The sequence below is a fragment of the Neophocaena asiaeorientalis genome, unplaced genomic scaffold (assembly GCF_003031525.2).
Source record: "Neophocaena asiaeorientalis asiaeorientalis breed wild unplaced genomic scaffold, Neophocaena_asiaeorientalis_V1.1 scaffold254, whole genome shotgun sequence".
Taxonomy (NCBI): domain Eukaryota; kingdom Metazoa; phylum Chordata; class Mammalia; order Artiodactyla; family Phocoenidae; genus Neophocaena; species Neophocaena asiaeorientalis.
In genome coordinates, this window is record NW_020174705.1 from 4,995,432 (window position 1) to 5,010,795 (window position 15,364).

General features: G+C 47.5%; 1 protein-coding gene across 1 annotated transcript in view; it reads left to right on the forward strand.

Annotated features, from left to right (window-relative positions):
- The window catches only part of LOC112409347 (uncharacterized), a 572,027-nt gene extending 557,502 nt beyond the window's left edge, over positions 1-14,525 (forward strand). The window contains exon 4 of the mRNA XM_024759376.1: positions 14,274-14,525. Coding sequence (XP_024615144.1) covers positions 14,274-14,348 — 75 coding nt within the window. The 3' untranslated portion in view covers positions 14,349-14,525. The remainder of the gene's footprint in view (positions 1-14,273) is intronic.
- Positions 14,526-15,364: the final 839 nt, after the last annotated feature.

Here is a 15,364-nt window from a genome sequence, read left to right on the forward strand (position 1 = left end):
ACCTGCTGTATAAAAAAATAAATAAAATTCCAAAAAAAAAAAAAAGAAGCAATGGCAGCAGGGTGAGGCACTCAGCAAAGATGTGGTTTGGCTGAAGTCAAGCCTCAGCCTGATCCCACGGGGAGCTCTGGGGTGTGAGTAGCACCACAGGGTTTTAACACCTTGGAGCAAGCAAAATGTATGTTTATACCACTGTATCAGTCAGTCACCGGCTGCAGGCTGCCCCTGAGCAGGGAGGGGTCAGGGCTTCCCCTCTCTGGCATCTTTGGATAAGGTGTGATTCTCCAGAGAAGGTGGCAGCCAACACTCATAGCAGCTGGGGGGTTTGATGCACTGGATTGATAAAAGGGATCTGGGTCAGGTACCACCTTTCCCTTCTCAGAGCACTTCTACCCATCCTCCAAGACCTAGCTCTGTGCCACCTCCTTCTGAGGACCCTTTCTCTCTTCCTTATGCTCTGCCCTTATTCTCTCTGTATCCATGAGACTTCACTATGGGCACCTCGGTTATAGCACTTATCACACTGTAATGGAATCATATGTTTATGGATCAGACTGCCCTAGCAAAGGTGACTGCAGATGTCAGAGTTACCTCTTATGTGGAGAGAGAAGGCAGTGATGAGGTGGTGTGAGCTGACTGGGGACAACTCAGGGAGGGAGTGGGCACCCCAGGGTGAGAGATGGAGCCGCAGACTTACCATTTCAGCCCCAGGTTGGGTTTTGTGTCCTGGAGTTGGGCAACTCTGATCTCCCAGCCAGGTGTGGGAAGGGCCTGGGAATAGCTGGAGGGATTATAGAAAGTCAAGGGATTGCACAGTTAAATTTCCTAAAGGTGGGTGACAGGAGTAAAACCTGGGGAATATGCTAGACCTCTGGCCTGGGGTGCAGCCGGCCCTGCCCCCTGCTTCCATGGGTTTGGCAGGCAGCATCCCATTTCAGCCTGGGTCAGACCCCAGGCCTGACCATGGGTTTGGCAGGAAGCATCCCATTTCAGCCTGGGTCAGACCCCAGGCCTGACCAGCTAATTGAATCATTTACCGTCTAGCTGTGCCTGACCACACAGAGCCTGCCTTGGTGATTTCCCTTGAGGATGACGGCCTTAACTGTAGCAACAAGGTCCTCCCTTTGGGAGATGGTGGTGACGGTTCGAATGAGCCCTCGGAAAAGGGAGACCAGCAGTCTGGGATTAGTCCAGCTCAACAGAGAGCAGAGATGCGAGGTCCTGGGGATCAGGCAGCGGAGAGGCAGGATGGCATCTGGCTGAGGCTGTTGGGTTTCAAATTCAGCTTTGAAGTTGACCGGCTGTGTTACCTAGCATATGCTTTCTTGGCCTTTGTTTCTGTGTCTTTAAAATGGGGATGATGTGTGCAGTTGAGGGTGATTAGTATTTGATGAGCTTCTACAGGGTTTTCTGGCTCTAACACTAGTACCATTTGGGGCCAGATAATTTTTGGTTGTGGGGATCTGTCCTGTGCTTGTAGGGTGTTTTGCAGCATCTCTGGCCTCCACCCACTAGATAACAGTAAACCCCTATCCTCAGTATGACAACCAAAAAAGTCTTCAGACATTGCCACCTGTCCCCTGGGCAGAAATTAGTCTCTGGTTGAGAACCACTGACTTACTACAGGTAAGACCCTTAGCAAGGAGCCTGGCATATTATAAATACCCAAACAACAGACATAGAGAACAGATTTGTGTTTGCCAAGGGGGACGGGAGGCCGGGAAGGGATGGGTTGCGAGTTTGGGATTAGGAGATGCAACCTATTATACATAGAATGGATAAATAACAAGGTCCTATTGTATAACACAGGGAACTATATTCAATATCCTGTAATAAACCATAATGGAAAAGAAAAAAACCCAAACATTAGCTATAGGTAGCAATATTATTGTTAGTATCATCGTCATCATCACCAGTAGTAACAGAATGTATTAGTTAGGATAACACCGGCCCCTGTTAAAAAGCAACCCCCCAGTTACAGTCCTTTAACCCAATAAAGTTTTTTTGCTTCCATAGCAATCCAATGCAGGTGTCCCTGGTGGCCTGCCAGCCCTCCATAGGGTGATTCCAGGATCCAGACTTCTTCCCCTTGCAGCACTCCCCTCCTCTCAGTCCTCAGAGGACCCCAGAAACATTTAGAAATGCCTGGGGAAATATTCAAGAAATGTATTCAGAAGTGCTTGGAGAAAGAGAGGCACACCTGCCTCGTAAGCTCCGTGGCCTGGAAGTGACTTACATCACTATCGGTCACATCCCATTGGTGAGAACTAGTCACATGGCACTGTCTAGATGCATGGGAGCCTGGGAAATGTAGTCCCTGGCTGGGCAGCTATTTCCTGGTGGTAACTTCCTATGAGGGAAGAGGGAGCGTGAATCTTTGGAGGGTGGTTAGTCATTTCTATCATTTACAAGCAGGAGGGTCTAGTGGTCCTGGAACTCTCCTGCCTGCCTCTGTGTGGTCCTCTTATGTTGCCCTCTGGTCCTCATGACCACATTCTACTGCTCCTGGGTTCAACAAAAGGGAATCTATTGGAATGGGGCTCTCAGAATCTGTAGGAAGGTGGGAGAACCAGCTTGGAAAGAGGCCAGAGCTAAACAGGCCCTGCAGGTCTGGGAAGCAGGAATATCCTCCTAGCAGACCTGGTTCTGGCAGAACCCCACCATCCATGGGATAAAAGCACCCCAGCCATTTGTTTCTGCCCTCATGTCACCGACTCAAAGCCTTGAGATCTCAGGAGAGAGGGGCCAGTGCTTTGTTATGTGTACCCCCTGCTGACCTGGAGATATTGAGAAGAGGCATCTGGTCCAGTGGTCCTCAACCCTATCTGCTCATCACTGTCACCTGGACAGCTTCAGTGAGTACCAATGTCCAGTCCCCTTCCCATATCAATGAGCTTAGAATGCCCGGGGCTGCATCCTGGACAGTTGCCTTTTGTCAAACTCCCTGTGACCTTAAAGTGCAGCCAACGTTAAGAATCACTGGCTCTGCCCTTTCAATGTCTGAAGTGGGAAAAGGGCCACTTCATTTCCTCACTGAGACTACGCAGGATGGGGGAGAGGCAATTTCTTGGAATAGAGATTGACATGTTTTTAAGAAAAGGGATGAGCTGCTGGGCAACCCCCAATGATAAATGTCCCCCCCACCCCCCATTATAAATTGTGCTCTGCATCCCTTTTCCCAGCATGAGGACACCCCAGGTCAGGGTATGTTCCCCAACCTCCACCCTGTTCTTGTCCAGGCATTACACCCTGTTACCTCTCCCAGCAGGATACACATTTTCAAAGAGCACACATAGAAACACGGGTTATGGCAGCTTTCTAACCTAAAGGAAAGCATCTCCAGTTATGGAATTCCAGGCACTGAAAGAAATGAGATGGCGGGGGTTGCTGGGGCATCCAGGGATGTTTCCATAGCAATTTACATCTTACCACAAGGTCTTTGGAAGGAAGGGCTGTGACCGCTAGGGCACCACTGGGGCTGCTCTCCATCTGGGACTGAAATGAAGGAGGGAAGGGAAGGGGATTTGGAGTCAGGCCACCCTGAGCTTACATTCCCACACTGACTCTAAACTGTTCTATTGCCTGGAAATTTTCCTAACTCATTCCGACTCCTAGTTCCCGCAACATTGATAAGATGGTGATAATAGCGCCTACCCGGCAGGCTTTGAGGATTGAATGAGGGAATGTAACCAAAGTCCCAGCACAGCGCCTTACTCATGAAGTACACAAAACTCATCATGTTAGGTTTCTTGTCTCTCTGTTTTGTGCCATTTGGAGTCGCACAGCCCAGCTTTGCTCTAGACTCACCAATCTCTGGGGAAGATATAGTTAGGAAAACAGGTAGAATATTTGAAAAGACTGGCAGGAGCTAGATGGTGTCTAAAGAATAACTTTCTGTACACTTGTTTAGTAGTGAAAACTTGGAAAATACAGAAAAGAGAAAGAAGAAAATGAAATATTGAGTTTTACCTCCCAAAGAAAAACACTGTTAATATATTTTTTTTGTAATTTCCTTCCCCTGTTTCTTCTATTCATGCTTTAACGTAACTGAGATCATGTAGTACAATATTTATGTCATTCATGTTCTGGGTTTTTTTCTTCATATATGAGCATTTTCCCATGTTATTTCAAACTTTGCTGGACCATCACTTTTGTAGTCATATAGTGGTTCCTGAAAAGGGGATGATTCAGCTCCCTGACGCAATCTTCAATTGTTGAACAGCTAGCTTGTTTCCAATTGTTTTTTCCATTACAGAAATGTTACAAAGCATTATTTTGTGCCACAGACTTTTGATGTATTTCCAATTCGTCCTTAGGAATGATTCCCAGGAGCAGAGTTGCTGGGTCAAAGAGAAGGAGGGTTTTTAAAGATCTTTAACTGCATTTCCAGATTGCTGAGCTAAATTTGAAAACAGAACCATCTTAGGAGGCTTTTTAAAACTTGCAGCCTGGCCTCAAAAAAGCAACGAGGAGCTCTTTGGAAGGAGATGTGAATGGCAGCAACTTTCCCCAAAGATTCAGGATGCAGGGTGGGGTGGGGACAGGCCACAGGGAGCCTCAGCGCTCCCTCCTCACGCCCACCCAGCCTCCTGTCCGCCTCCTAATTAAGCTTCAGATAATGTTTACAATCTCTCAGTATTTGCCAGCACACGTCAGGGTGACTGATGGGCCCATCACAGCTCAGGCACCCATCAACCCAGTGCTGGAACTACTTTAACCTTCCTTATACACCAACTTCAAGGGCAAACCAAGGGCAGGGATTTGTCAGCCCCTCCCTCCCCACTCAGTCTCCCTGCTGCAGCTCTTTCTACCCTGCATCCTCTTGCTCCTTTCAAAATTATCTACAAGATGGACCTAAGGTAGTTGTTCAACACCACAAGTAAAACTATCCTTAGGTTACAAGCTGCCAGTATTTTGAAGCAAGTGCATGTAAATATTTCATTTCTGACAGCATTATTAAGAGAAAACTTGTGCATTTTCTAGAAGAATTTTAAGAGCCGTTTATTCATTGGACATTCTGGAGCCTACGGAATTTGGCTTGGGGAGAGAGGGGGTGTTGAATATCATCTGTGAATGGGCTCTTTCCTTTTTTACACTCACATTTAAAAATCTGGGCTAAGTTCCGGCAGCTCCGTGGCTGGAACCAAGTCTGGGGCTAGAGTAGAGGAGAGAGATGGTGAGGAGAGGGGAAGCTGCCTGCTTTCAGAAATACCCTTTTAGGGGGTCTGTTCACAGCCTGCTCCATTAAATGCAGTGGAGCTCAAAATATCAGTGTTACGACTGCTGCTACTATAACAGTTACGACACCAAACTAACCAAAACTACAGTTATTCATTCTCAATCTCCAACTCTAGGCCAGGCATTCCCATTGAATCTATGCCAAAAAGGCAGCGAGATAGATTTTTATATCTGTTTTCCAAATGGGGAAACTGAGGCTCAGAGAGGTGAGGTAACTCTCCCTTGGTCATGTGCACAGCTTGTAAATGGCAGCACAAGGATTTATAAAGCCCAGGTATTTCTGAGTCCAGAGCAATCCATATACGTTTTACCATCTGGAAATCAAATTGAGTGCTCTGAGAATCATCACTTGACAGTAAATCAAGACTGTTGCATGTGGGGGCTTCCCTGGTGGCGCAGTGGTTAAGAATCCTGCCAATGCAGGGGACACAAGTTCGATCCCTGGTCCAGGAAGATCCCACATGCCGCGGAGCAACTAAGCCTGTGTGCTACAACTACTGAGCCTGCACTCTAGAGCCCGTGAGCCACAACTGCTGAGCCCGTGTGCCACAACTACTGAAGCCCACGCACCTAGAGCCCGTGCTCCGCAACAAAAGAAGCCACCGCAGTGAGAAGCCTGTGCACCACAACGAAGAGTAGCCTCCGCTCACCGCAACTAGAGAAAGACAAAACAGCACACGTGCCTGTGAGATAAAACAGCTTGCTGTGTGCCAGGGACCGTGTCAAACACTTTAAACATAGATTTTTTTGCTTAATTCTTAGAACAATCTTGTAAAAACATATTTTCTCTTTTGTAAGTATGAAATTACAGGCTTAGAGAGGATAAGTACCTTTTATTGTGATCATCTATTGCTGTTATCAAAGTACCCTGAAACTTAATGGCTCAAAACAGCAACCATCCATTATAGCTCAGGAATCTGGGCAGGGCGTGCTGGGCATGGTTTGACTGAGGTTTCTTGGTGGTGTTCCGTTGGCAGATGCACTGCCTGGAGGGTCCGAGGTGGCTGGCACATTGGCCAGGAAGGCTGGAGGTTTGGGCTCAGCTGATACTGTCGGTCAAAATGTCTCAAAGTGGCTGCTCCAGCGTGGCGGTCTCAGGGCAGTCAGACCTCTGATACGCAGCTGAGGGCACCCAGAGAGGTCCCCCAGACAGCAGTGGAAGTGTCCAGTCTTTTAAGGCTGGACGAGAACTGGCACAACATCCCTTCTGCCGTAATCCTCTGGTCAGGGTAGTTTTAGAGCCTGCCCAGGTTCAAGGGTTGGGAACATAGACCCCCACCTCTTGATGGGAGAAGCACCAAAGAATATGTGGCTGATTTCAGTCACCACACATGCCCGGGATGACATGCCTAGAGAGAGGGAGGAGAGGTTTGCAAGACTCAACTCCACAACTTGCTTAGAGTCCCTAGCATCGTCCAGGGAGTGAAACATGGCAGGTAGATGCTGGACATGCTGGTGTTTACTATTCATGACACAACACAGAATCCACACCACCGTGGGGCAGGGTTTCCCTATGCGCAGTAGAGAGAGAAATCAACTCTTTCAGGTCAGGGAAGTGACCTTCTCAAAGCCCCCCCAGCCGCGGAGTGGCAGGAGCCCCATTTGTCTCATTCCACACGCTCCATGCTGCTTCACCACCCTTTGCTGATAGCACTTTAAGGTGTTCTGTTTACACCAGTGAAGACAACCCAGAGATTCAATCCGTTCAAGGGAAGAGTTGACCCAATTTGGTGACAAATTCACAACCCTTTGCAGGGTGCTTTTGTCAAGGTGACTAAGACATTTCCCGTTATCCCAGAATAGATCGTTAGGACCCCAAGTGAAGGCAGAGGAACGCTGAGCGTCTCTTACACTTGAAAGAGGGTCAGACACAATGGGTTCAGCCATCTCCTCAGATCGCCTTGAGAGGGGACAAGCCACCTCTGCTGTTATCAGTACTGACTAGATAAATAAGGAGAAGATCAGAGAGGATTCAGGGGAGAGAGGAGTTACCAGTGTCAACCTGAAGTCAGGCTGAGCTCCAAAGGGATCTCTTGTAGACACTGGGATGCCAGCAAGAAGAGGACTCAGTCTGCTGGTGTAGCTTCTTATCACCCCTTTCTGCTTGTTCAAGCAGGAGGAGAAGAAGACAGGAGAGAGAGGGCATGGAGGAAGGGACAGCTTTAATCTCTGCTCTTGCAAAAGGACTTGTTAGTTTCCTGTGGGTCCAGAGGATACCACAGAAGATCTGGGTTTGAGCCATGTGGCTGGTGTCCCCCAGAGGACCAGCTGCACGGTGAGGGGACCTCAGCGACAGGAGACTGTTAGCTGCCAGAATTCCATCACTCGGAGAAGTTGGGGGAGGTCAGGTGGAGGTGAGTTTTCTATGAGGGAACCGTGTAGAGGGATCTCTGGCAAGGCAGTGCTGCAGCGAGGAAGTGTGGCCAGGCCTGCTAGCTCTGCTCTCCAAAACTATCTTCTCCTCTCTGATATACAGCTTGACTGCACGTCCAAACCCCTTGCCGTTGTGTGTGGCCCTGTGACTGAGCTCTGGCCAACAGGATGTGAACTGAAACGATGCATGACACTCCTGGGTCTGGTCCATAAAGACCACCCACTCGTGTTCCTCCATGTATTCTCCCTCTTCTGGCTTTCTGGTCACTGTGACCTGAAGCCACATATTAAAGATGGCAGGGCCTTTTTCAGCCTGGGTCCCTGAATGATTGTGTGGATGAGAGCTGGCCTCTAATGCGTTCTCCCACCTAGAACTGCTATGTGAGCAAGAGATGACTATCCATGTGTCAAGCCATTATTTATTTGGTTCTATTTGTTACTGTAGCTTTGGTGTCCCTGACAATTACAGGAGGCCTGCACCCACAGGGTTGCCCCTAATCTACCTGTGCCCCGCGAAGGTGCCAGCATTTGGACATCTGTACAGAAGGCACCTATGACCATTGAATTGCCTGATAATCAGCACTGATAGCAGATGATTTCGTTTGTTGCATGGTCAAGTGGAGAGGAATGTGCCCTTTCTCTCTAATCCATCCGCTCAGACCCAATAACAGAGCTGTTAAAACCAGAAAACCAAAGGGAGAAGAGGGCAAGAAGGAGAAGACCATTCATTCTCCCCAATTAATCCCTCTGTTCAAAGCCTTGCCAGCACAGTTGGGGGACGGGAGGAGATGAGCGTTAAATTGGACTTGAGATAGGAGTTTTGCACTGAGCTAGACTGGACTTCTCACGCCTGAGGGTGACTGGGGAGCTCTGGGTTTCCCTGGGATGTCCTTACAGAACTGAAAAAGGAGACTAGATTGAGGGATAATTGGTGGAAGAAGAGAACCTTCATGCTGGTGTTGTTCTAAGTCAGAACTTTCCATAAAATAGTTCCGTCAAAGCCAAGGACACCTAGCAGCCTGGCAAACTGGTAGATGACAGGGCACAGGGATACATTTTTCTTTGAGTGTGAGAAGAAGAAATCCCCAAACTGCTGGTGCATGCATAATATCCTTGCTGGCCTGGAAGGCCTGTTTAGGTGACATTTGACTTCTCAGATAAAGGGCTCACTGTTTGGTGTGAATGGTGGTGTCATTTGCTGCTGGGAGACAAATCTGAAGGCCCAGCAGGGTAGTGTTTGAGGAGGGATGTGATGATTCTATCTTCCTACCTGGCAGGCCAGTGTGGCATGTTCAGCACGGCCATGGGGACCTCATGGCGATTCCTGCAGGAAGGAAGGGGGCGAGAGGGAGCAGGACGCAGGGAATAGTAGTCATTCAGTGAGACGGGGATGGCTTAGAGTCTAGACGGGGAAAAGCACACAATCACTGAGTCCCTGGATTTGTGCGTAGGAGTACTGCAGAGCAAAGTCTCCAATCGTAGAGACCTGGGTTCCCGTTTCTTGCACTACCACTTGCCAGAGAAGTAATTTAACCTCGCTGATCCTTATCTGGATCCACTTAAAGTGAACTCTATCAGTTGAATGGGCTAAAAATTCTTTTGTATTCTTAAGCTCTTTTGAGTGGTTTCTATCCCACCCAACCAAAAGGGACCTGTCTCCCACTACCACTGCAGAAGTGGTAGAGTGGTACCCAACACATTCAGCACAGATGATTGAACAGTATGAAGCATCAGAACCCCAGATGGGGATGGGCGTCTCAGACACAGGTGCAGAGGAAGACTAGGTAGGTGTTCCTGAGCCATGATCACCCATCTATCCATTAACTCCGTTCTCATATCTATTAACATGTGGGAAGTCCCAGGAAGGATCCACATCTCCATGGGCAAAATCCCTGCATGGTTTTTAAGGGCAGTTTTGGCGTATGACCTGGGTTCAAACCCTGCCTCTGACAGTCCCAACTGTAGGAAAGGAACTTAGCTTCCCAACCCCAGTTTCCCTGTCTGAAAAAATGGCATGAGAACCAGCTCCTACGGTTGAGGAGAGGATTGAAAGAATCACGTACATCAAGTTCCTGGCACAAGCAAGGAGGAAACCCTTAATGTCGGCCTTTGCAATTTCAAACACAGGTAGAGAAAGTGAAGGAGAGGAAGGGAAATGATTAAAGGGATGGGAAATCGCTGGAACAAAGCTCTAAGGAGTGTCCTGCCGGGAGTTTCCTGCATCCCTTCTGTGCCCAGTGCTGGTCCACAGAATGGCCCACCTCAAACATGGCTCTAATCATATCAGCCCCCATGCTGGGAACCCTCTGATGGTGGCTGCTGCTGACAACATAAAAGCCAAGTGCCTCAGTCTGGCACCCGCAGCCCTTAAAGAACCCTCACTCCCCCCCCCAGCTGGCCTCCACAGTTCTCTATCTGCTGAACATGCCACCGTGGATGACAGACAGGCCCTGACGTCTGTGGGTGCCGTGTTCCTGAATAACCCTGAGCTACCTGTGTTGGAAGTGAATCTAACATAATTATGACTATAAAATCGACACTGAATGCAGTATATAGAGGATTCTAGTAAATGTCAACATTTGCTTTTCATAGATTTATCTAATACATAGAATTTTAAATCATAAGTGGACTGTGGCTTATCTCCAATTGGCCACAAGCCCCACCACTCCCTCCTGCATCACCACATGACCCACCTTCTACTCTGTGTCATCAGATATATGAATGGGTGAGAGAGCTGTTTTTAGTACTCTCTTCAGTGAGACAAACCAGCATTTCTATAAAGTCTCTTATTAACCTTGAGGAACTGTAAAGCTTTAGTTTTATCATATTTTAAATTTATGTTTAACTAGACAAATAATACATAGATGCATTCTCAATGAATTCCTCCTCAGAGGTAAAACTTTTGTTGGTTCGATTTGTATCCTCCCAGAGGATACAAAAAAAATTTTTTTTTTTAATTTTTGGCTGCGTTGGGTCTTCGTTGCTGCACATGGGCTTTCTCTAGTTGTGGTGAGCAGGGGCTGCTCTTCATTGTGGCGCGTGGCTTCTCATGGCAGTGGCTTCTCTTGTTGCAGAGCACAGGCTCTAGGCACATGGGCTTCAGTAGTTGTGGCATGTGGGCTTAGTTGCTCCGTGGCACGTGGGATCTTCCTGGACCAGGGATTGAACCCATGTCCCCTGCACCGGCAGGTGGATTCTTAACCACTGCACCACCAGGAAATTCCTCCTCCCAGATATTTTTTAGACATACGTCTGTGTGTGTGTGGTGGGGGAGTAAGTGTGGAAAGAGGAATGTTACCAATGCAAACTTGGGTCCGCTTGCCCACGTGCAGTCAGGCCAATCTACTGACACCAGGTTGTGGTGAAGGAAAGTGCAGCGGTTATTACAGGCACCAAGCAAGGAGTCCAGGGCAGCTAGTGCTCAAAAGACCCAAGCTCCCTGTTGGGTTTCAGGGAGACATTTTTAAAGGCCAGGTGATGAAGGGGAGTCACAGGGTATGTGATCAACTCCTGCACAATTCTCTGATTGGTTGATGGTGAAGTAACAGTGTGATGTCATAGGGGTTAGCATTATCAATCCTCAGGCTCCAGTAGGTCTGGGGGCTACGTGCTCACAGTCATTGACTAGTTAACTTCTTCCATTTGGTGGGGGTTTTAGCATCTGTAAAACAACTAAGGAATGGGCATCAGATACTGTTATCTAGGTACTTCAGAGAGGGGCTAAAGCAGAGGATATACGAGAGCGTTCTGTCCCGGGAAGGCCTCATGGGTCCTGCCCGGTTATAGGAATATATAATATATATATACTTCAGTTATTTTTTTAGAATATTGGCATCATCATATGTGTGCTGCTCTCCAACTTTTCTTGTCCATTAACAGTATGTAGGGACTTCCTTAGCGGCACAGTGGTTAAGAATCCGCCTGCCAATGCAGGGGATACAGGTTCAAACCCTGCTCTGGAGGATCCCACATGCCACAGAGCAACTAAGCCTGTGCGCCACAACTACTGAGCTCGTGTGCCACAACTACTGAAGCCCTTGTGCCTAGAGCCCATGCTCTGCAACAAAGAGAAGCCACCTCAATGAGGAGCCCACACACCGCAATGAAGAGTAGCCCCCACTCTCCACAACTGGAGAAAGCCTGTGTGCAGCAACAAAGACCCAATGCAGCCATAAAAGTGAATAAATGTCGTGCTTTAAAAAAAACAACAGCAGTCTGTACTGTTGAGTTTTTCCTGTCAAAACATTAGGACTCACCCCATTTATTCTAGCAGCTGCATAATATTATATAATATGGCTGGATCATAGTTGATTTGGCTTAGAGGATGGTAAACTGGCAGCCTAGCAGCCACATCCAGATTACATGTGTGTTGTGTTTGGCTGGAACCGTATTTTGCCCTTACAAATTGAATGCAAATGGCTTTAAAGTAGGCATCTCGTATTTCCCCACAGACCTCACCATTCCCTATTGTCTGGCAGGTAGTTCACTTTATATACTTTTATTACTTGCTTGGCCCCTGGAGGCATTGGAGTGTTCAAACCCTGTATTTTAGCCATTCTTTTATCTGTGGACACTTAAATGTTTTAGAAATGTCTTGTTATCCTGAACAATGCTTCAGTAATCAGCCATGTCTATGCCTCTTTATGTTGGTGTGTGTTTATCTAAGGTAGATGTAAGAAGTGGGCTTGCCTAATAGGGAGGAATGAAAGGGGCCGTGTGACCCAAAATGCACAAGTTGGGAGACACAGACGAAGATTCTGAAGGAGGAAATTAGAGAGGGCAGCTGAGACTGGTGTTGCCCATGTGCTGCTGGGGACCTGTAGCTGTTGAATAGCATGCTTCTCCCTCACAAATTCCTACTGGTTTACAGCAGGGAAATGCTGATGTATACACACACACATACACACACACACTAAAGGTTATGTAGCAAGGGATCTTCTGCACTTGTGCTTTATGGATGTGGCCACTTGCTTTGGAATCAGCTGCTCTCCCAGCCCCAGCTCTGAAAGGACAGAGGGAAGGGAGGGGAGGGGAGGACCTGGGCTCTGACATTCATCACACCTTGGAAGTTTCTCCAGGGCTGGCCCTGGGATAAGCCTTACTAAGCCACAGGCCACAGCTAATGCATCCTCTTGGCTGAGGTCAGTCTGAAGCCTCCCGTTTAGGAGGCTAATGACGCGTGAAAGCTGCCCAGTGGGCAGCAGGCACTGCCTGAGCTACTTCTGGGGCTGATGGCTTCAGTGAGGGCTGGTCTGATACCTTGGGGGTGAGCATGGGGAGGGAGTGCTGGGAGCTGGACCAGTGTGAGCTACAGGGGCTGTTCATCTAACTCAGGAACCCATGCATTCTTAAGCCCTTAGTTGGATTCACAGCTGTGAGCTGGTATCTGCTTGTCTTATTAAGCTTGGTTACCATAACAAAACACTATAGACTGGGTGAATTAAACAACAGGAGTTTGTTTCTCACAGTCTGGAGGCTGGAAGTCCACCATCAAGGAGCCAGTAGTGTTGGTGCCTGGTGAGAGCTTCTCCTTGGATTTCAGGTGGCTGTCTTCTTGCTGTGTCCTCATATGGCCTTTCCTTCGTGCGCGAGCAGGTGGAGAGAGAGAGACAGGAAGCAAACTTGTTGGTGTCTCATAAGGGCACTAATCCTGTCCAGGGGGCCCTACTCTCATGACCTTATCTAAACCTAATTACCTCCCAAAGGCCCACCTCCAAATACCATCACATTGGAGGTTAGAGCTTCATGAATTTGTGGTGGGGGTGGACACAGTTCAGTTCAGAGCCAACTGGTAGGAAAATATGGCTGAGGATGGCTGGTCAACCTCAGGTATAAGTAGAAAGTTGCAGGGTGGAGAGTTCCTGGAGTTATCAGGGAAAAAAAAAACACCTTATCTGCCCCTAGATAGGAGATCTCTTCTAGGCATATATGAACATCATGGGTGGAATCTTTATTCCTTTATTCCAAAATCAAATCCTTTAATACAGAATGGGCTGTGTGTGGGTAGGAGCCTGAAAGTCTATATGACTTTATCTTGTGTTTAAATCTAACTTCCTCTACTGAATAAATTTCTGAGCTTGAAAAAATTACTTAACTACTCTTCCAAGCCCAATATATTCTCATCTATGAAATGGGATCATGAAAGTTGTTCTGGGGATGACATAGAGAGCTTGGCACAATGCCTGGCACCACTCTTTAGTTTACAATATTTTGAGGCATTTTGGAAACAGAAGGCTGTGGTTGCTGTAGTTTGAAGTTTTACCTTCTCAGAACACTGACTCGAAACTTTAAGGGGAAAAAAAAAACCCTCAATGTCTTCAATGGCTTTGCTTTTTCGGTGTTCATTTAATCATTATCAGTGCATGGGCATTGCACACAGACCTCCCCCTTTTTTCTTCCTGGCAAGGTTGTTATAATGTGTTGAAAATACTAATTATCCTCTTCACCTTATACACAGGACTGGAAAAACAAATCTTGCTCCTGTGCTTGCTAGAAGAAAGAGTGCCTCTGTGTGTGTGTGTGTGTGTGTGTGTGTGTCTCGCACCCATTGTCCCCTTGGGTCATAACAAATTATTGATGCCAATTCCTTTAAAAAGACAATTAATCCAATTACCTTCTCGTTGAATCAATACTAATGTCTTTTTTTTTTCTTTAACTTGCAGGTTTCGGCAAGCCTGGCTGCCAGCAAAGCTGAGGTAGGAAACATGGCTTTGCTGTCCCTTTGGAGGACATTTTGAAACGGTTTTCTTTTGCGATGGAATGAAGAGGGTATTCTGGTTGCAGTTGTGCTCTCCTGGTGGTTTGTCTGGTGTGTTGTCAGTTGTGTGGTTTCCACGGCACTAGGTTTGGGGCTGGCCGGGTCACCCCTGGTACTCTTTATGGAGTGTGTACTGAGTAGCCTGGTAAAGACGGCTGATGGTTTCAAATTTGGATCTCCTCTTGCTTCTGTCTTGGTGACTCCAGAGTCTGTATATACACATTATGATTCTAGCTCCATTCAGACCAGCCCTTGCTTTGACAGTGAGACCTCCAACTGTCTCTCTGGTGGTTTCCATTCCCTCCCTCTTTTTCCTCTCCCTGTTCATCCTCTGGGGCATTAAGGGAACTGTGGCTGATGCTGACAACAGGTAAAGAATTAAGAAGATGTTGGTCAGAGATCACCAGCAAGGTGACCATCCATGGGGAATGTGGCATCACTTAATGGGTACTCCAAATATATCCAGGGCCATGGAGCCGTTGTTCTCCTCCTTCTAGGTTACTAGATGTGTAGAGCAAAGAGCATCTACTTGGGCCTCAGCAACCCTGGGTTCTGTGTGACATCGTGCATCACCTTAACTGCCGAGACTCACTTTTCTCATGCACTCAGTGAGGATAATTCAGCTCCTTTTGACCCATCGCATGGTTGTTGGAGGGTGATATGGAATAAGGAGTGCAGAGGCGGATTCTGACAGTGTTCTACGAAATGTAAGGGGAGATCATTGCAAGAGTGGAAACTCCAGTTCAAATGTCTACAGTCTTGAATAGGATAACTTGGTGTGCAAAAGTTTTCTAGGAACTGTGGTTCATTAATGGTGTAAATGTTATTTTAGATGCCTAGGGAGGTAGATCAGTGGGAGGAGAGGAGGATCAGGAAGCAGAAAGATGGGGTGGGGTCAGGAGCCACTGGTGTCACCTGCTTCCCAATGATCTTGTGACCAGTTACTTAAGCCAGTCATGTATCTACTCAAAGCTCCTTTCTTCATCTTCAGAGTGA